General features: G+C 34.5%; 1 protein-coding gene across 32 annotated transcripts in view; it reads left to right on the top strand.

Moving 5' to 3' along the window:
• The window catches only part of LOC124365721 (tropomyosin Per a 7.0102), a 114,638-nt gene that overhangs the window by 22,915 nt on the left and 68,514 nt on the right, over positions 1-23,209 (top strand). For 4 of the 32 annotated variants that reach the window (XM_046821684.1, XM_046821685.1, XM_046821672.1 and 1 more), the window contains exon 1: positions 9,338-9,973. The exons of 9 other annotated variants lie outside the window; for them this stretch is intronic. In XM_046821684.1, the coding sequence (XP_046677640.1) occupies positions 9,353-9,973 (621 nt within the window). In that variant the 5' untranslated portion in view covers positions 9,338-9,352. Of the gene's footprint in view, positions 1-9,114; positions 9,974-17,221; positions 17,529-23,209 lie in introns of those variants that run through there. 19 more of the 32 variants (XM_046821690.1, XM_046821688.1, XM_046821687.1 and 16 more) reach the window with 17 other exon arrangements.

The following is a 23,209-nucleotide window of genomic DNA, read 5'->3' as shown; positions in this document are numbered from 1 at the left end:
TGAACAATTGTCATTTCTGGCCGTCTGTTCATGCGATATCTCAAAAACGGACTGACCTTTGAAATTGTTCGTTTCTACATGGGCAACACTAAGTTCGATGATGGTTCATGTCGTTTGGCTGAGCGTTATCGAAGTATTTCAGTCGAGGGGCTTGAACAATGTCATTTCTGTCCGTCTGTTCGTGCGATATCTCAAAAATAGACTGACCTTGAAAGTTTGCATGAAGCTTCATTTCTACATAGGCAACACTAAGTTCGATGATGGTCCATGTCGTTTGGCTGAGCGCTAGCGAATACTTTTACATTGGTCCTGTTGATAACAAGGTGTTAATACCTACTGATACTTTTAAAAGCCCACTAACGAAAGACGAATGATCCCGAAACCTAAGGAACTTATATTTCGACCTTGGCTATCGGTGTGATGACCGAGTGATCGACAGAACCGACTCACGTTACGTTGGACGCGGTCCCAATGACGTCAGCCACTCGGCCCGACACACCGGATTCCACCGCTAGTGCCCATGTTGAGTAGAAACGGCACGCGGTCGTGTAGACAATGTGTTGGTGCCGTAACCCAAGCTCTACGTCTCAATCTCCCGAATTCTTGGTCCCTACGGTGCCGGATTACAGCATTATCTAATCCGCGTTACTCATCCCAGAGTTAATCTACGGTTGCATGTCATGTTGTTAATAAGCGCTAGCATGTAGAAAGCCTTTTTGAATTCATAAAGCAACATTACAAGCAGGGACGTAGCCAGCGAGGGTGTCAAAGGGGTCCGGACCCTCCCGAAATTTTCAATTTTGTTCAATTACCGTTTAGAAAACGGTTATTATTATTTAAATAATTCAGTATTATTGACATGTACTCCTAAAAGATCGTTCTCCAAATTGAAAGATCGTTCTCGGAATTGAAACGGGTCAAAAACTTTTTAAGGAACAAAATGGGAAATGAGCGGTAGGCTGCCCTGGCCTTACTTTCTGTCCATTACGGGACGACTTGACACCCCCAAAACCTTTTCCTGGCTACGTTCTTGATTACAGGAGTATTTTCGTATTTCTTAAGAATTTATGAACACTTAGGGGCGAATTGAATTACCGATACACGTGGTCGAGTTTGCTTCGCATGCAAGCAGTAGGCGGGTTAAACCACATGAGAAAATTAATAAAACCCTCCAACAAGCACATAATTTACTAAGTTTATTAAATCACTTTGAACATTAAAATAACTTTCATTGTTACGAAATAATTAAAACAAAAGTATTAATTTACGACCGATACTTTTTCAATTAATTGTTACTTTCTTCCAAACCTACAAACGATAAGAAACCCCAATTGGTTCAAAAACGAGACTGCACGTACAAATCATGAGAATGGAATATTATAAAACAATTTCGAATTTAGATTTGTACATTTATTTTATTCCGCTATAACCTTCTTAGTTTTTATCTTTAAAATGTTTACAATTCTGCAAAAAATTAAAATTACATAAATATAAATCTGCCATTACTCAATAATTGCTTTGATATATCTTACATTTTTTAAGAATTTTAGTTACAGCAGGAACTCGGATTGCAGGTATTTCCACAGAGGACCAACCGTCGTATAATACTCAGAAAACACGTTGTAGCTAGTTGTTATGCTGAATAACGGTTAGGACTTTGTGCCTCTAAGCATATGACGTCACAATCACAACATCAGGGTAAACTTCACATTTTCCACCCACCCTGTGTTGTACGTAATACGTAATGTTGAAACGTACGAGGTCAACCCCCCCAGAATGAATTATGATTTGAAGGGTTTAGAGCACAATACAAACACAAAATTTGTCTGTACTAGGAAAATTTAGCGTTTCGTGTATTTTTTTATACAGAAAATACTAACGAATTCTGGTAACATAGCTGGAATTATTAAGAGCATAAAAAAACATATAAACGATTTTGTCATGTTAATAAATAAGAGCAAACACCATCTGATAACGATCTTTTAGGAAGAATCAACAATATTGTATAGCTTCGGACCAAAAACCAATCGGGTAGAAATAGGCACGAATATAATAGCTCGGGTTGAAACCTTACAGTTCCCTATCATTGTACAGCCCTTGAGCTTTGTTCCGGGCGAACAGTTGCTCGCCTATTATGCCGCGATATCGCGACACCCAACACGCCCAACCTGGCTCCAGTTTCCCGCGGTTTCCCCGACCACGCTTAATTAATTGAACGCTTACGTAACGCCTTTACCTCCTTGATTAAGACGCCTCAAGCGATCATTAAAAAAGATTATTTTTAAACTCAAAATTCAAAAAAATATCCTGGCTTTTAAACAAGAGGTCGAAATTATCATTAAGAAATAAGTTGTTAGTATACAAGGTGATTTTGAAACCTGTTTGGACTTATGGTATACAGCTTTGGGGTACAGCCAGTAACTCCAACATCGAAATTCTCCAACGTTTTCAGTCTAAAGTCCTTCGGAACATCCTGGAAGCTCCGTGGTATATAACTAATCAATTAATACATCAAGACACCAAAATTCCCACAGTAAAAGAGGAAATAACTCGCTACAGCAAGAAGTACCAAGACAAGCTGTATTCTCATCCGAACTACCTTGCGATGAACCTGTTGGATAATAGTGCGTCAGTTACACGTCTGAAGAGACACTCAATCCTGGACTTACCTCTTAGGTTCTAATTTCAAACTTTCTTGTTTATTTGTGTTAGCTCTATCGCTGGATAGAGTCTAACTCGTGTTAATTTATTATTTTATCTAATTTACTTATTGTTCTAAGAATGTCTGAACAGATTGTAAATAAAATTGTCAAAAAAAAAAAAAAAAAAAAAAGCGATCATTTATGTACAACCGTTACAATATGTACCAAGTGTGTACTTTTGGTAAATCAAGTAATTTGTTAGGTCATAGACAATAGTGTGTGGTGCTGTCCCATCACTGAAAGACTATTCTCTTGGAACAATAATATAGATAACCGTGTCTGAACGGTAACCAAAAACAATCTAGTTGAGCTACAATAACGAGAGTTACAGTACCATTTACCGGTTTATTTCTAGGGTGTACAGTAAAAGTGTTCCAATACTTTGGGAATTTGTTCTACACATAAAATTAAGCAAAACCTTTTTCATAAGAAGGTACGTACTTAAACCTTTAGTTTTCCGTCTATCTGTATAAAAAATTATATCTTTTGAACCAGTTAAGATAAGGTTATGAAACTTGAAAATTGTATTAACATTTGGTAGACCATTTTGAAAATAAAATATTATTAAAATAATTTGTACACGTTTTAAAATGGTGGACTTTTAAATTATTCCATCAAGATAACTCAAAACCGACTACCATCCACCGAATTTTAGAACTGCTCAGTTAAGTATAAAAGTCAAAATAGTAATTGACTAAAATTGCACACTCAAAAACAGTACACTTGTACCTACCTTTTATTTACCTAGCAGAAGTAAACAAGCTAAATTTTAATGTGACTTCCCGTTATCTAGAACGTAGCAAGGAAACATTGAGGGGGGGGAGTGCAGACAACTGATATTTTCCCGTAGTGGACAGAGATTAAGGCCCTATTTTGTTCCTTAAAAAGGTTCTTGGCCCGTTTCTTTGTTGAGAACGATCTTTCAGCAGTTCATTTCAGTAATACTGAAGTATTTAAATAATAATAATCGTTTACTAAAAAAAGTAATTGAAAAATATGAAATTTGGGTGGGGGGTTCGGACCCCATGGACCCCTCGCTGGCTACGTCCTTGTTTGCGGGAAACGTTCTAACTCAAGTATCTTATCTACACTTCTATAAACGAGAGTGATGAATTTATTACATGAAGACGGCGAACCACCTCCCCCTCCCCCCTCGTTTCACGTACAGCCCAGTATAAGAGAAGTTCTTGTAACGATAAAAATAGAATATAAATAAATGAGTCAGTCTTAAATAGTGCACCATTGTTCTCCCACCTTGTCGTTAAAATAGCTTATTGCTTCTCCTAAACGGGCAGTAAAGTGTTTCTTTTCCTTCCGCAGAGGAAGGAAAGGAAAATATTCCATCTGTCTGTAACGGGTTTTTATAAAACCATTAGCAAACAATATAGTTGCAGCTAATTGTATAATTTTCTGCTTGTTTTTCTTTCAATACGCTGTTTTACTGACGTGTTTCGATTGATTGAATCGTAGGAGGAAAGTATTAATTCAGTATTACTGAAACGTAATGCTGAAAGATCGTTCTCAACGTTGAAACGGGTCAAGAACTTTTTAAGGAACAAAATGGGGAATGAGCGGTTGACTGCACTTGCCTTACTCTCTGTCCACTACTGGAACATATCAGTTTATCCAGAGCAAGTATACTAGAAACGATGGCTTAGAAGTCAAGAAGAATTTTATTTTTGTAAAGACCCTTTTACATATTATCAATTCTCACTTTGTATTTGAATACTATGCACTGTGTTTTGCAGACAATAAAAGCATATTTGTTGTAATTACATTACCACATAAGTGTAATCAATTTCAATTATTAATCCTGTACAGCCTACTAAAGCAGTGCCTCCACAATTATGAATTTAAATCGTCAATACAACCTATTCAGAGATGTAAAAACGTTGTGAAAAAGTCATTATTTTGCTTCTTTTAATTGAAAGTTTTAAAAATTTGAATGTTTCCGGGGGAGGCCCCCAATTTTGTCTTGACCCCCCCCCCCAATATTTTCCTTGCTACATCCTTGCTCAAAGCGGCTTCAATCAACCTTCGTACCCGTATTATAAGGTGGATATAACTGACATGTAGATATCAAACGCGGAAAAGATTCCGCCTCGTTACTAATTAATTACACAATTTGAAAATGTAATTAATTAATGGCCCTCTGACCGAATAGCAAAGAAGGGATTTCTACAATTTTACGTTACATCTGTTAGTAGGTCGTTATTAATTAATCTCTCAATGCCGATTCCATTCTTTCACCTCTTATTATGTGACCTTGACACTTTTACAAAGCTCCTGCGATCGATGTACCACGTGATACAGGCATATAATTGAGCACTTTCTATCGGCGAATTACGCAGTAGAATACATATAATGTTCGTGAAATGTGTTTTATGTTTTCCTGCATATCGTACAGGATAATTCAAAACGCCAATCTTTCAAAACACTTATCAGTCATGGTGGCCGTACAGTGAATGGAATAACAGGCGGTCTGACGAAAGGGCGAAATGAACATAAATGTTTGTTCACATGGCGTCAATCTCGATGATGTGCTGACGGCAGATTGACCATGTGTGTGGTACGAAGCGCCGACATTCGTCACTTCACAGGGACGTAGCCAGCGAGGGGGTCAAGGGGGTCCGGACCCCCAAATGAAATGACATGAAATAATGATTTATTCCAGCATTTTTTACAATAAAAAGAACAAAAACTCTTTCTACGGAATAAGAACTGGCCACGTTTTACAAGTATTGTGGCCAGATTGTATAATTAAACAAATGTTTAATGTGTTCAATTACTTTTTTAGTTATCGATAATTATTATTTAAATTATTCAGTATTACTGAAATGTACTGCTGAAAGATCGTTTTCAACAAAGAAACGGGTCAAGAACTTTTTAAGGAACAAAACAGTGCCTTACTCTCTGTCCACTACGGGAAAATATCAATTTTTTGTACTCCCCCCTCCCCCAAAAAACAATCTTTTCCTTACTACGTTTTTGTACTTCAGTCAGTTTTTATTATCGTTACGTCTGCTAAATCCAAAAATTCAATATTTATCTATTCTATTTCAAATTGTAGAGGACGACCTTTTACTATTGTTGTAAAAGAGCTGATCATTTGCGAGGTTTTGCGGTATGGTTGATTTTTATTGTCAGCAAGGCTTCTGTTTTCTTCAATACTGTCAGTCAGACTGATTATCTGGGAACGATTGTTTCGTGAGGATGTACAGAAAAATGAAGAACACCAATGAGGTAAGAACGTATGTACGAAAAGATTTTGGGGAGTCAAGACGACTGATATTTTCCCGTAGTTGACAGAAAGTAAGGCTGCAGTTGCCTTGTCAAGCGTCCATTCCCCATTTTGTTCCTTAAAAGGTTTTTGACCTGTTTCAATGTTGAAAACGATCTTTCATCAGTACATGTGCCATTAATACTGAATTATTTAAATTATAATACTAGTTTGCTAAAAACGTTATTACAAAATTTAAAATTTTGGAGGAGGGGTTCCGGACCCCTTGAACCCCCTCGCTGGCTACGTCTATGCAATAAGGCATTCTACATTTTTAGAAATATTCCTTTTAGAAAAATGTATATTAAATACTAAAACTTTAATCGTGATCTCTCTTTATGTCACACAAATTAACTATTGGAATTACTATTCTTTCATGATCATTAAGCGATATTGTTGTGAATAAAACGCATAAAAATAATAAATTCGTCCTCGCACAGATCAGTGATCCGTGAGGACGAACAGAATAAGACTAATAAGGAGATCATTCTCATTAAAAAAATGTATTCATTCAATACATTTCATTCAAAAAATTCATACGTTATTCCTCAGGTAAGACAAGCATATTTCACCATATGAACATGGGTCTCCAATGCTTAGTTTCCCATCTGTCTGTCTGTATGTGTTTTTTATTTTTTTAAACATCTTAAAAAGTAATAAATTAAATTATACCAAATTTAGCTCCAATGTTTATAACAAGGCCAGTTACTGAAAAAATATAATTACACAATCTTTAGTAGTTTCTAAAATGACGGTGATTAAAATTTGTAAAAATATTTTTAAAACTAGCATTGTTTTCTCAAAATTGCAAGAATGACAGTTTCGATGTTCTCAGCGAATAGCCAACAATACAAAACTGAATAAACGGCAGCTCTCAATGTGGGTCATGTCTTGTCACAGTAAATCTGCTCTAAATCCGGTATTTATTATTCGATTTAAATAATTTTAGTGTCATTCGATTTGTAAAAAGGCTCTCTAAAACTGTTTCTTGCAATTCTTAACAAAAAATGGTAGTTTATGAGATATCCAAAGCTTATAAGTGTTAATGGCCGCCATTTTGAAAATACTAAAGATTATGTCATTAAAACTATGACGTACAACAAAGTGTTTTGAGATTTTTTCAATAATCCATAATACCGAAAAAGCGAAAAAGCGTTTTGATAAAATAATTAAGATGAGACCCCTCCCATTACGCTACGATAAAAAATAAGGGCATAAACTGCATGCAGGTAACGTTGTTCTTATGGGGAAAACCCAAGGTCAATTTACGTAGTGGAGTCGCTGTGAATAAAAGAAACAACTGCTGCGATAACAGAGATAACAGAGATAACGCGGGATAACCTCAAATGTAAAGACCACTTACGTAGAGAACGCGAAGGTTTGTTACTTTCACATTCTAGTATTTATAGCTTACATTTATGGATTCCTTTTTTACTGTCGTCAAGTCTCCATATTTTTGTAGCAGTACATAAAAGAATAGTACGCGATCAAAATAACAGTGTGTTACTACCTTTGAATAAAATCTGTAATGTTATTACATCCAAGTTGGTAGACCTGCAGAATCACTGTTTATGCAGCAGGTTTGGTGTTTCGTGTTAATGGTTGCGGTGCGGGATATAAACCAAGCCTGGACATAACTGGCACAGCGCGTACGAAAATAACCATGACTAATGATGTGAAAGGATTATCACATTACGGACATTTGCCAGCGTTATGTGCAGAATAACGGAAAACGCACTTCTTAATAACACTATATGCCACCTCATAGAGTAATACAATCTTATAACAAAGAGCTATGACTAGTGTATTTTTTTTGGAAACGGTGATGCTCATGCGATCTAGCGGTCAGAGTTTGTGATACAGACGCAAGCATAACCTTAAACAGCCAGCGGTTCTTGAAACATGTTTATCTTGTAACAAGTATTTATGTGCACAATACTTGTTATCTTTTCAGATAATCCATCACTTTAAACAAAGGACTTGTGATGTGTTATTTAAAAGACAGTGAATAAATTGCATTTAAAATTATTATTTACAAAAATATTACATTATTGGGTTTAATCATAATATTACAAACCACTGAGGATTATAATAGAAATATGAATGTTGAATTTTTACCTTTCTTTTATTGCAGTTTCTGAGTATAATTCGTTGAATACCTGAAGCTCTCTCAGACTTGAAGTCTCAGACAGCGTCAGATACCAGACGATGCAATAGAAGGAAGGTGAACTGGAGGTAAATTTAACATTCAAAGTGAATAAACTCTTCCTACCATAGCTACGTTATGAATAGAAGAAGTGTGTAGTCTTTCTCCTCCGAGATTTTACAGCAATGAGGGCGTAGTTTGTTAAATGTCTCCACCCAAAACCAAGAATCGTCTTTTTGTACCATCTCAATAATTTCTTCTATTATGTAGCTGGAACCTCCTAAAAGCTATGTTCACTATTATGTGAGATTTTGTAGAAATTTATATAGGTAACTCTAAGAAATTAACCAATTGATTTATTGAAAGATATCTACTAGAGGGGAAGTTAATTGTGCTATTTCTAATATTTCCCATATTGATTAACCTATTAACTTTCAAACAAGTTTTCTTTTTACGGAACCATTGGAAATAAATAGCACTAGCTTAATATAACGAAATGCATTAATACTACAACTGGGCCTATTTAACCTAATGACCTATTTAATAATGATCGTTATTACAATGCTGGAATGTCGCCAAACTCATCAACACACAATTCATTGTGCAGCCTACAAGATCAGAAATCATTTCAACAGCAAATCAGTCCCCCGCTGCCAACAGAAATGTGACAGTTTACAAATGCGTCTACACTAAATGTACCGACGTGTCGATGTATTAAAACGAATGCTTATGAGACTGGAACACTGCTGCGTATGCGATTTGGAAAGTCCACGTCATGAGAATTCTGAAACAGTATCGCCAGCAGTCGGTCTAAAAATACTCTCTGCTGGGGCGTGCGCCAGAAATAATCGTCTGGGCTCCGTCCAAATACGGCCTCTGGCTCCTCTTCCATCATCGAGGAAAATAGGACAGCATTACGCACCGGAAAACTCCACTACTCTTTGCCTTTTTACTAGCCATTAGGATAAATTTGCTCTCAACTCTTTGCCAGTGCTAGTTGCGCAAAGTGTTGCCATGAAGAAAGGTCGATAAAGTACAGACCAAGAGAGTTTTCCGGTAATAAGAAGTAGAATAGAATATTCTATGATATTCGTCACGAACGTAAAAATAGACTTATTAAGATGGCAGTAAACTTTTGATTGTTAAAAACACGTTGTTGAATTGGATTTAAATTGAGCGCGTTGCCCTATTGACTCTAGAGTTAGTTAGAGAAACATCCGCGAGATGTCGACACGAGGAGCGCTGGCCGTTCAACGATGTCGTCAACTTAGTTCTAACTGCAGTCGTCGGAGAGCGCAAGCGTCGCTGCCGTCTCATCCAACACCAAGATGGCAGACGAGGAGAAATAATGTGGATCGTCGTCGTGTGATGGCCGACCAAAACAAAACGACTCCTCGCAAACATGGCCAGAGAGTGCACAGGTACGGTCCACAATCGGCGAGGAGGAAGATAAGTGAACAGCAAGTGTCTAGTGCTACCAACAGTGCCACAGACGTCGTCTTGAGTGTTTCCAGTGAGAGGACTGTGATTGGTGCTGACAACAATGCATCAGCTGATCGCACACATCATGACGGTGACGTCACCGGCGAGCGGCTGGACGGCGACGGCAGCAGCTTCAGCGACAAGGAGGAACAAGATCAGGAAACCGAAGAGTTGGCGAAACTACGATGTCCGAGCGAACGAACCGAGGTTATAGCGGAGCGAGAGCAGCGACGGAGGAAGAGGCGATGTGCCGACTACCCAGGGCTGGCGTTCGGCTCTTCCATCTTCAGTTCGGACACTCTTATGAAGTTCAGCATAATTAAAAATGAGCTCCATAATATCCTTAACTCTCAACTAAAAAGGGTGAGTCTGACGTGGAAAGGTAAGAGGAGACTATTAATTGTTAAGTTCATATCCCTGCGTTCTCATAGTTAGTTGCTCTGTTTATTATCGTAAATAACAATAACTTTATCTACAATAATTGGTACTAACAAAATTAATAAAATCTAACCAGCTATCTCCTTTACGGGTGCTATTAAAAACGTAACTTAAATGTACTTTAGCGTTTAAATTTCCCGCCATCATAAATTTGTTGTGAACAATTGTGTAAATTTGAGTGCAAATAAAAAAAAGTTCTGTATACTTTGCTGACTTTGTTTGGCTTGGTCTACAAATAAGTATTGTTTGGGTGCGAAAGTCTGGTGATAAGATAATGATTAGATTATAGAGTTCGCATCGCACTTTTCGGACTTCCATTGCGCGCGCACTCAAACGGTTCCTTGTTAGAGGGGGGGGGGGGAGTGTTGATACATTCTCTAGCCCACATCCGCTGTTATTCTTGTAGGCGTTGACAGCTGTCTTATAGACGCTCTGCCTTCTTGATTGTCATAATCAAATGTTTCCTTGACACTCCTTCAAAGTGGCACCCGGCCCGACCAGCAGCTTCAATATTCTTTTGATGACTTTAATTTTTGTCTTTAGATGGTGGAATCTTCTCTAACAAAATATTATTCTTCTTTTCATTCATAAAATTTACTTGAAACAAGAAATCTACTCACTCATCTCTAAAAGTTGATATTTTTATTGCATAGCCTACAATGAATATTTTCCTAATTTACATAATTGATATTCATGCTTTGAATATGGCTAGACAACAATTTACTTCTAATGCATTTAATTTAATAGCATGTTTATTTTGAAAATAGTAATCCCAATTTTACAAATGTTTGGAATTCAGTGTAACAACTTTTTGAAAAATATTTTAAATTATACATAGCACCTGCTACTTTAAAGAATTAATGGGACTAGCATTTTTAACTTACTGTTATTACCCCATTACCACAAGTTATTGTAATATTTCCACTACCCCTACTTTAAATACTCTTTTTTTGCATAAATTTTTTGTGGTAATTATTTCAACTACATTGATTCTATATCATAACACTTTGTTATTTTAAGGGAGAGCATACTTACAAATTCTTTTTAAGTAAATTTGGACTTGACCTCAGGTATTATATCCATGACATTATGAGTAGAAAGTTCAATACTTAGGCTAAGGAAGTAGTCAAGAATAGTAAAGTACCTTTCTTGATAAAAAAATGTTGTTATTACACCCAAAGCGAGTTGCATCAATCAACTCAAAATAAGTTGCATGAACCTATTGTCATAAAAAAGTAAGATCTTATATACTACTGTCTTAAACCTGTTATAGCAATATTACTCGTCAACAACTTTTACTAAAGTAGAGTTGTAGAGAATGTGAGAAGTATTTGTTTCACTTTGTATTAGTCTCTAAAAACATTTCAGCTCAGTCCCTTGAAACATACTATATAGCAATTTCTTTTCAGATTGCAATGTTGGAATTTGTCGCAATCGGAGGAAACAAAACGAATATGTCTATTGAAAGATATTCTTAAAATGTATAGCCTACAGTTCCGATGAATGAAAAACCAGGGGAAATCATAGCTTTGTAGCATTTTCTTACACTTAGTTTAAATTAGTGGTGGGTTTGGGATCCTTAATTTTCAGTTATATGTTGTTTAAGGGCAAATAACTTTCTGACTAAGTCGTGCGAAAAGGGAACCTCCTTCATCGATACATTCTTCTCTCTTCTTACTTACATGTATAATGTCTTTACTTATCTTACAGCCTCTACCTTCAAGTTGGACAGTCCGATTACAGAGTATCAGCTCAAGTTAAGTACAAAACTATGGAGTTTGTTGAGTCAATTATTTGGTAATTATAATGAACGAGTTGTCTCCTACTTTGTAAAAGCTTTTGGTACCGTACTTTGTTATTATCCAAAGGCCACTCTGTCCCTATGTACTATTTGTTATTATAGGCTATATAACAAGGTAAATAAATAGGTACGTACTATAAATAGAAGCAGATAAAGTGAATATTCGAAAGCGCTTACGTGATCTGAGTTTGAATTTAGGAACTATCTCGAGGGATGTTTTCCTATATTTGTTTGTAGTGGCACCACCTGAAGCCTGCACTGATCGCCAGAGGCATTTCCAATTGGTACTTTCTTGACTTCAGATCATGTCCCAGATCATCCAACTTTTCAGACGTCAGATCACTTCGGACGGATCAGTGCGGGCTTCTGTGGCACCGAACCTCTTACTTTAAACGAAAAAAGACAAACATCCCTCAAGAAAGCACCCAAATTCAAGCTCCGATCACTTGAGCGCTCATAAAGATTAATTTTAATTTTGGTACTACTAGTAACATACGATAACCTAATTTAAACCTACTTATATTGCGTAATAACAAGTAGGGACGGAGTGGCCTCCGGATAATACCATAGTTTCAACAAACTTCTTATGTATTCCCCATACAATTTACTGAAAGTATCACTTTTCAGTCTTTCATAAAAAGTAACAAAAACACACACCATTAAATTTGTCCATGCTGTCTGATATGAATTATTATAAAGTGAATCTCTTCCTTAGTAGACTCAAATCTGAAATAATAACTATCCCTGAAGAGATATAGGTTCCTAATTCTCTGTTTTGTACTATAATAAATTGTGATTATCCCCAACATTTTGATTTTTAATGTTACTTTTGCATTTATATAAAATGTGAGAGCAACATTCCAAAACGGTAAAGTACCGTAGCCATTTTTACTACTTTCCATTCACTTCACGTATTGTAATTTGTTTGAAATTTAATTTATAATGGCTTAATAATTTATTAGATTGTTACCCTTAACCATCAGGTGCTTTTTAAATATGAGGTAAGTAACTTTTGTTGTCTTTGATTATTTGTGTCTAGACTAATAGGAATACGTAATTCGAAAATGGAAACACCAAAATAAATAAATGAGGAATTAACAACTTTACAATACCACAAGGTCTTGCATCATGGAAATACAAAGATTTATTGCTGATATGCCATATCAGCTATAAACTGGGCCATCACTGTGTAATGTTTGATATTTGAATCATTTTGTTCTGTTTTCTGTATACTTTCTTTATTGTTTTCTTTCTATTGTTTAGGGCTTTAACAGATAATGTGCACTTTTGTCAACAGTTGAGCACATTTTGACAATACGCTAAAACGATGACTTCTGTGCAAGCACTTTTACAGACATTTTCAATTCCAATATATTGCATGCAAACACCTTTTTGGTACGTTCTAGAATGTATAACGAATGTTGTACAGTACTCCAAAGTTGGCACAAGTATTTTATTTCAGTTTCTTAATATAGTTGGAAGAAATGAATTTCATAATTGTACAAGAGATAATAGCCATATTATATGGAACTAGCAGTTATCCTTGGCTTCACATGCAATTTCGTAGCATGTATGAGCATTTCTGGTTCGAAGGAATTATATTTTTGACGCCAATGTTTAGTGTGTTTTGTTACCACGATCTAGAAATTATGTCAAAAGGTGCATACTATTTATGGTAATTGTAATTTACTCTGGTCTTAGCGTTTTTGTGCCATAGGTTATTTTGCTCTGTTTCCCTAATCAAGAAAATATATATACACACACAGGTCTGAGAAGCCTACTTCTGTTAAAAGATGACTAAGATAAGTCTTTAAATTTATAGTAAAAGTTAGATAGTAATTTTGTATTCGATATGTGCATTACAGTACTGATCAGTCGCTGCATAGTTAGAATTTACTAAAATATACAGTTAAAAGTATAATTTTACTAAAACTTTTAATTTTTTATCCGGCTGTTATCTTACTCTGTGCTCAATAGTGGTTGCAGAAAAGGTTGAAATAAGTTGTGTTTTTACAGATACTTTCCTTGATTTAATTAAGAACAAGAGGGAAGTTAGTCACTGGTTACTTATTTGTACAGTACATACTACGTTACAGATTTGAATGATCTTTTACAAACAAATTGTTTGAAAATAAGTGTCTGTTTTCCAGATAAATTATTAGAACACTTAATTGGTTATGCAATGAAGTAGAAGTACTGTTTGGTTAATAACACTGTCCGCTATCCCAACGCTGATATCATAATGACGTCATTATTGTGTGTTGTTTTGAATTGCGTAACTATTGATAATTTTTAGACTGGAGGGAAATTTTATGCCTAGCATAACCTGATAAGCAGACATTCAAAGAAACATTGGATATAAAATATAATTTTCAACTGAAAACAACGGGCTTTTTCACCAAGAAAGCCAAGTAGATGGATAGTGAAAGGTGAATGGTGTATGTTAGTGATGTAAAAGACTAACAACAAAATGAGCTTAATGGATAGCTACTCTTGTAAATATTCTTCCTTGCCAGTCAAAGGAATCCCTTTTCACTGAAGTCATCCTCTATACTGAGCTGTGCTAGTTAAAGCCTGACCTAATTAGTCAAATCTTTTAAATATGTTTATGATTTCAAAATCACCAGGGGCGGCGTACTCAGGAATTTATTAGTGGGGGAGAGTTGTCAGAAGTTGTCCTATTACTCAGAATAAGCTATCTTTCTGGTGAAAGCCTCAATCTTTGGGCATCTCCTCTCAATAATGGCAATAAAACATATCTCACAGAGTATACCAGATGTTCACAAAACAGCAGAGAGGAACTATTGATGAGAATGTGTATTAATTTGTATAACGAGGAATGGTACTTAGCACTCGATTTCACTGTGCCTATTTGTTACTACCGCCTTAAATTGTCACGAGAATCACATTTTTTGTTAGAAATTAACACCAACTGTAAGGTGAACTGCAATAAAGTAAATCAATACATAAACACGTAACTGACTTGTGTTCATCATGTCGAGTGACATTTCAGCTGAAATCTGATGCGTATAAGCAGATTTTTATGTACCTACACCTTTCAAAGAATAATAATTTGTAGCAAAATATGGTTTATCTGAGAATGAAATAGCACATTTATGTACTTTTCGATATTTGTATAGTTTGAACGTAATTATCCATGATTAAAACCTTGTTTCCAGTCAGAGGATGATTCTAATCTTAGGTCATACAGATACACAATAGTCGTCTAGTCGATGACAGTCCTGAGTAGATAACTCTCATCAAAGTAATAAAGTAGATGATCAAGAGTCACTCTTATATAAATGAGTAGTAAACATATGCTCTTGGCAACTCGTATTTTATTTCAGACATTAACAAGTATCAGAGCCCAGAGAATCATTAGTTCAGTTCATAATATTAAGTTGTGATCAGTGTTATCATTTACAAATATTATTGCTACATGCTGAAACTGGTGGGGTGACGAGTCACTAAATTAGTCGTATACAGCAAACATGTTGTCCTTTATGGTAGCATCAGGACAGGACTTGTGTAAGGCAAGATGGTGTAGTGAGTCAGAATCACAAACATCGTGGTGCAGTTGATAGCTTTCTCTGCCACTCCATGGTCAGCCACATCTGGTTGTCTGCTACCATATATGGCCACGTTTATACCCCACAGTCTGCACTGCCAACTTCATTTAATATTACCAAATGCGTTAAATTACAAATTTTAATGGGTGTGAAAGTAGAACCATTTAATAAAAAATAATTTAACTGTTACGTTTAAGGGAATATTATAAAAAATTAATTGAAAATGACATCTATTGCGTAAATAATTACATATTTGTAATGTCTGCATCCTATTGAAACAAACATTTAGAAGGCTGTGAATATGAGCATTGTAATGTAGTCTCATGTTAGCTAACCTAAATTTCACATTCCAAACCTGGCCAACATGGGCCTGGATGAGAATAAACTGATACAACGGAATATCGAAAGACATGACAGGACAACTGTCCTTATTGTACTGACTGTATGAGTTACTTGGTAACATTTGATCTTTTGACTTCAAAATCAGTTGAGTTCCTCCTCGGACCTCGAAGAATAAACTACATACTGAGTCTCCTACAACCTTCCTATCAAGAATTATCGCATCGACAAACAATGACTTGATTTTGGGAACTGTTGGATCCTTAATAATTCATTACTAATAGGTATTGATAGTGTCCACTCGTTTTAAATATTGATTATTCCACTGATTAGGTAGAAAATAAGTAAATCATAAACAATATCTGACAGTCCAGTATTGATCTTCAAATATACCTAAAATTTCATCTACCTGCAAGATATTTTCGTAATAACAATCCAAAAGATTTAAGAATTTAAACAATTTTTTACTAAAATAAATAAGAAGAGGTAATAAAATAAATTTTTTATTCATACTTAGGAAACAATCAAAGAATAAAGTCTTAATGTAAATGTCTTTTTATGATTTTCATTATATGTGGCAATAACTCCATTGTAACTGAATGAAGGTTGTAGTCTATGCAAGCAAAATATTTATTGCAGTCATTTTATTCACCATTACACTGTAGCTTCTCTTCAGTTTTGATTTCTCTTGCGTTTCCCCAATAACCATATAAAAGTGCTACAAACATAACGTATGTTTTCTGAATATTAGTATGTGTTTTTTTTTACTGTTAGTTAAGTAGTTTTTTTTTTTACTAAACTGCTTCAAAAATCAAATACTGAATATAATTTAATTACTAGTTTAAATTCATTGATACTGGGTGTACTGAATTTAGAAAATTGTATACACGCAAATAATGTACACACTTTAAGTTTTATTTTTATATTAATAGTTGTTAAAAATTAATTAGTTTCGTTACAAAATAATAATACTAGCTCGAGACAGAAAATACTTTATTAGATTAGGATAGTGTTTTATCTCAATTGCATCAATCTGATATTGGAAAGGATCGTGAGAATTTTTAGTTGTGATTTACAGTACCAATAATTATTTTTCATTGACATTTGCATATTATTATTTACAATTAATAAAGAGGCTTTAAAGCTTAATTTAGTGTAGTCAATTTCACCTTTTTTACACGTTTAAGTGTATTAGATGAATGATGATTATTTAAATATTTTGAATTTACCGCCTGAAACGGATGTTAATTGACACCGATTTTATAGTCACATTTTATTATTTATTGGTATTTATTTTAGTTATTATCATATAGAAGAAGTGATCTTGGCTAAAATAAATCGAATTTTGTTATATTTATGGCATTACATTAATGTATTTGCACCTTCACGCAAGTGTTGGTGAAAGTTGAGTGGGACTACTTTTTGATACCACCTTGCGCGCATGGATTGTCGCAGCGGTACTACTACACTGTTCGAAGCAGCCTAGTTGGCGGAACGCAATCGGTCGGTGGTTGAGTCGAGTCGGTCGTGTCAGTTCTCCATTTTGCGTGTACCGTGTGATTCGTGTGTGAGTGTTCTGTGAAATAGTGATAACTTAGGAACTAATTGAACTTATTAATTACTTAAAATGACGACCAACATACAGCAGGGTACTATCTTAGATGTACTCAAGAAGAAAATGAGGCAGACAAAGGAGGAGATGGAGAAGTATAAAGAGGAATGTGAGGAATACCATAAGAGACTGCAGGTTGAAATCATGCGCCGGGAAGAAGTAAGTAAATTATTTCAACCCAAATTGTTATAAAAATTACACGAAATGGTACAAATTGCGTTTGTTTCATTAGTACGATGGTCTACAATCGAACAGGTGTGTGGAGCGCCCAAGTAAGTTCAGGTCTCGGTACACGCCCCAAGCAAATTTTGCCAGACAGTGTTGCCAAGTTGTAAATTCTCATCTGTTCGTTAACCTTATCGATTGAATGGAGACTGAAGCCCGTGTTTATGTTTCTGCTATTATCTGAACATCAGAAAATGTAACTTACCCAAGCATTATAATTAATTGAAAATTAAACTTTATTAAGTTACAAGGAACTAAATTTTACATTTTGGAATAGACATACACCTATTTTACTTGGTCTAACTGAGGCTTATAATAGTGTTTGAATTTCTGTCTTATGGATAAAACCAATAGGCTAAGCTAATATTTATCCAAAAATAGTTTTTATATTTCGTATTCATGTCCATAGTAGCCTGGATAAAATGGATAGACCTCTAAAAATGTATAAAACGTATTATAAGGTTAAAATTTATTGTATATATAATAACCCTGTAACATGTAACATTAACCTTGTAATCGGGATGGGAATTTACTTTACTCTTTAATTCGCCCAGCTATTCTTTTCAAAATATCTACCAAACATCCCAAGTGATTTACTGCAATTTATCTGCTAAAGTCCTAGCACTATTTTGAGTAGAGTACAATAGGCTAAGAGGACCCAGTTTCATATTGATTTGTATAATCATCGACACTTAACATTCATAGATCACATAGGAGTCTATTAATCATATGAACATGTATGTAGTCATAATAAAAATCATGTTGGAAATTTAAATAATTAATATAATATGCATTTAAATCTCGTAAATAATACAGGAGTTATAACGATCAATCAAACAATTAGAACTGGAAATGGGAAAAACTCGCAAATAATCCTACGTTTTAAACTTTGTTTCATGGTCCTCCACGAGCTTTTGTCTGTAAAAGACAATACGTTGATTATATGAAAAAGATTTTAAAGTTTATACAAGTTAGTTATTGTACACAGCTTGTGACACAAATAAAAAGCCATTGTACTTGTGAGCATTACTCAAAAATTATTTTACTTCGGTCGAATTAATATTCTTCAATATTGTTATTTAGGCCTAATACATAAAAAAGAGCTGGCAATAATTAAAATTGTAAATAACTATGATTAGGAATTTTTATTAGTTGATCGTTTATGTATTTATGATTAATAATTTGGTTCCCTGATTTAATTGTGGTGGTGGCCGCTTATTATACTGCAGCCACAATAGGATATACAACATAAAGAAGGGAAGAGTCTGCTCTTATTAAATTCGCTCCAGGATACCTTCTTCTTCTTGCCATCCCTGTTGTTTGACAGGTTAAAATTAAAATCCGACATAACTTGTGTATATGAGTAAATTGCAATCATGTTAGTTTTAAAGCTCTTGGTACACGGTTTACACGATCAAAATCATTTGCATATGGTCTGAATAGGCTACTGAGTTGTTCAATGACAACTTTTTCTTCTTGTGATGACTTTCGAATAGCAGAATGAAACAAATCTCAGCAATACTGGATCTTAGAGTTAATTGTTTCTTTCTCTTTACAACCGTGTGAGTTTTAAAGTGATCAGTGAATATTTTAATTATCACTGAGTCATGAAAGCAATCTCGTGCATACGTTTCAAATATCTGGTGTTGGCGCTTTAATGACGTTCTTTTCTTATGTCAGTGATCCAAGGTTACTTATTTACTTTAACTACTTCATATAATTTTTGTTTCTTCAGAAAATTGAATTTGCAATTGAACTGCAGACAACAATTAATTAATTTAATTTCTCAACCAGTTTTGGTTTTTAGGTTCCAATCGTAGTGATCAGTGTCTGGTTCTGACCTTGAGTTTGGGTATTATCTAGAGAAATATTTTCTTTCTCCTTCTGCAGAAGAGTTGAGTAGTGCCAAATACGTGTTGCTTAAGCCTGTGCTGATGGCCAGTGGAATTTCCAATCGGTGCTTTCCCTTACCTCAGATCAAGTTCCAAATCGTACAATGTAATCTGACATGGAAAAGTTAAATGATCTGAGATGTGATCTGAGATTAAAACCACCCCGTGCTTTTGGCAAAAAAAAGAAACATCCGTCACAATAGTACTCAAATTTAAACCCACATCATGTGAGCACTCGTAAAGGTTATCATTAATTTTTGGTATTACTCGTAACATATTTATGATAATCTAATCTAAACCTGCTTATATCGTGTAATAACAAGTAGTAGGTAGGGACAAAATGACCTCCTTCTCGCTGACATTGCTTCCTTTGGGAGCCAGAAAACAAGTACCGATCGTCATAATAACATGTAATTTTCACAGTAAGTCAAATAAAGTCTGTTCTTTCTAATAATGTAGTTTTTGGGCTAGCAATAAGAAAAACTAAAAAATAATGGCCTACAATTAATACTAAAGTACAGTCTTAATATACATGTTAAAAAATATACCTATAAAATGCAATAATACAAAGGATGGAAATATTAGTAAATGTACACAATTTGATTTATTAATGTGGACCAGTTTGTCTTTTTAATTGCAGAATACCCTCCTTGAAAGTGTTATTTTTAACAAATTTTGCGATTGAGAACTAAAAGAACTCACTATGACAATATATAACATAATACACTCGTACTCTTGTAGTTATAAAATGATAAATCTTTAGGCTTGGTGAAACAAACATTAAAGCCAAGGGCGTTTAGCTTATTGCAAGTGACAGACACCAAATTCTGAAAGTGTCCACCTAACGTCAGATTGCTGATCAATCATACATTTAGAATTTTTCTTTACGTGTATGTAATTAAGTCCTATTATACTAACACAAAGCAACATGAGCATGCTCTTCCTCCTTGCCTATATCATACATTGGAGTGCGTAGCCATGGTTATTGTAATAGTAGGTGTGGGAATGAGGTTATGTACCCCAGTGGACTTGAATGGACAGGAAACTCCACCCTTCAGTGTTGTGCGTCCGTGTCCAGTCATGCTTGTTTGGTCTCATGAAGCATTTAGAAATCCAGGATTTATTCGCTTCTATAATTGACACATCCCTTAATTATTATTTGAAGTCTGAATGTTAAATTTACTACAATACAGCTCTACTTAGAACTTCGACTGTATAAAATTGTTTGTGAACAACATGACCGTGTGCCTACTAGGTATTGCAGTTCTTGTTGACGTAAGACAAAATTCCAACTAAGAAAATGTAACATAGATGTGAATTTAACAATAACCTTTCATGTTTATACAAATCTTTAGGACTAATCAGACCGGCTCTGGTGTGTTGTCTGAAAAGTTCTACAAACCGATTAGATTGACTCCAAATTAATGAATTTGCCAAGTTTGAAGAATTTGTTACTTAGATATCTCTTCTACAATTTTTCTATTTGCACAAATAGTATGTTTAATCACATCTAAAGGAAAGTTCTTAAATTTTAGGCAAAACTTTCTTTGTTTTTATACAATTTTAATCAACACCAAGCAGTTTTTCTGAAGGAGCCTTTTGAAGGGGATTACACTTTTTTGTCATTAATATTAGTTACGGTTGAGGTAGGGGATATTTGTCAAACAATATTTCAAGAGTGATTAGTCAAGCAAGTTATTGGGTTTTCCTGTGAGTAATTCAGTCTTCAGAAACCTCAAGTTGTACATTACTTAACTTGAGCTTATCAGTTTAGCCCTGCCCTGATAAAACTATGTCGTCAAGCGTTGTCCAATTAGGCTCTACTGTAATGGTAAATGGCCTGTAATGGTTAGGGTGGGGCATTCAATATGTCTTCTCTCTGGAATATATGGTAATTTAGTCAACAATTTTAAAACCACTTTTCTTGCTCATACCGGAATTTTATTCCTTATAACTTTACTTTGATTGGTTACACTGTATTCTCTTTCTTTAAAGCCTTCGTATGAGTTTGTAATTTACAGCAATGAATACTTCCATTCTTTATTTTCCTAGTAACATAAAACAAAGGCAAATTGAATTTAGCTAACTCTCTAAGCACTAACTGGTTTAAGTAGGCTACCTTCTAAATGCTGCCATCTCGATCTGGATGGTTAATACATTGGTTCATTAATTCCATTGTAATTTCGTAAATATTTGTCATTTCAAGATACATTTGATATAGTATTACTCTCAAATAAATTCTCTATTGAAGTATGACACATTCAATATATTTTATCAATCATAAATTGATAGCTGTTACCACTATGTCAGTTGTATGTAGATCAATTGAGCGTCTGTCGTCAGTAGCCTATGTCTTTTATATAATGAAATTTATAACTTGTATCCTTTGAAGTGATGGTTGAATATCATATATAACTTATGTCTGTATACCACAAATAAGTGGGGACTATTTTGTACATAGTGGATTTTCATTTTGATTTATTAGTATGTGATTCACACAACCACTTAGAAAAACATTAAGAAAACAAAAATTTGCAGATGTTACAAAAGGTGGCCTATACAAAGATCGTATATAAACGTAACTGATTTAATTCAGTTTAAAAATAAATAGCCTAGCATAGAAGAAGAAATTTGCAAGTATCCACATGAGGTAGCATATATGGTTCAGAAACAACTGGGAAAAATATAACCAGCACATGGGGAGTTAGAATTAGTTATGGACAAATTTGGTTAATTTTTGAAAATAAACTATTAAAAATAACTCGTAAACTACCTAGCTATTATTTAAGTTATAATCTACAGTTAGCCCACCACCTTAAACAATTTCTGAACTGTAATGAAATATTGTAAGTTGTTTGTTTTCCATGAAACCATTATAAAATCAACATGTAGACACTTTTTAACCGAAGTAGACGTATCAGTCCGAGTATGTACAAATTTGTTTATCGTGACAGCAAATCAAACTCTTCTTTTGTGTGTGACAAATATTTCAAAATCAAAATAATTCCTCACACGTTAAATCTGAAATAAAGGCAGTGGCAATTTTGTTTAAAATTTAAACCTCATGACAATAAACAGTGCAATTATACGTATGGTAAAGATATCTGATTCAAAATTGCATAGGGCTCCATCATATTGTATCATGAGTGCTTTCACTAAGGTTACCACGGACATAGTATTTCTCCAGTCAGGTGTAAAATAGTTCAAGTTTTAAGGAAAATGTTAGAGCTATTCATTCAAATGTTATGGAATGTTACAAAGAGATTTGTGTATTTCATTTGCACTAGTTCAAAGCCTCAGAACAGGTCCAGTTATTGTTAAAAGGATCAGGAAATAGAAGTATTTTCCAGTGACCATAACTTATTTTCAGGAGTTTGTATTATCCGTTTAAAAATGATATGTCTATGATGTACCTGTTACTCAACAGGGGATTGCACGCAAAGCTGCTGGTATAACTGCTAGTTCTAATATTATAAATCAACAATAGGTTATACTTAAAAGCTCATAAAAATTTCCAAATTTAAATATTTTCTTGAAAAGTAAGGTCTCCGCATTGTTTGTATATAACATTTTGTTAATTTATATAATAAGTATAATTATAAATATTATATAATAAAGCAACATCATGGATTATTTTATTATTGAAATTAATTTTACTCAAACTCGGAAGTATTTAATTCCTTTTGTTGCTATTTTTTGTATACAGAATTTAATGTTTTGTTC

The sequence above is a fragment of the Homalodisca vitripennis genome, chromosome 7 (assembly GCF_021130785.1).
Source record: "Homalodisca vitripennis isolate AUS2020 chromosome 7, UT_GWSS_2.1, whole genome shotgun sequence".
Lineage (NCBI taxonomy): Eukaryota > Metazoa > Arthropoda > Insecta > Hemiptera > Cicadellidae > Homalodisca > Homalodisca vitripennis.
This window is presented reverse-complemented; position numbering and strand designations above follow the sequence as displayed.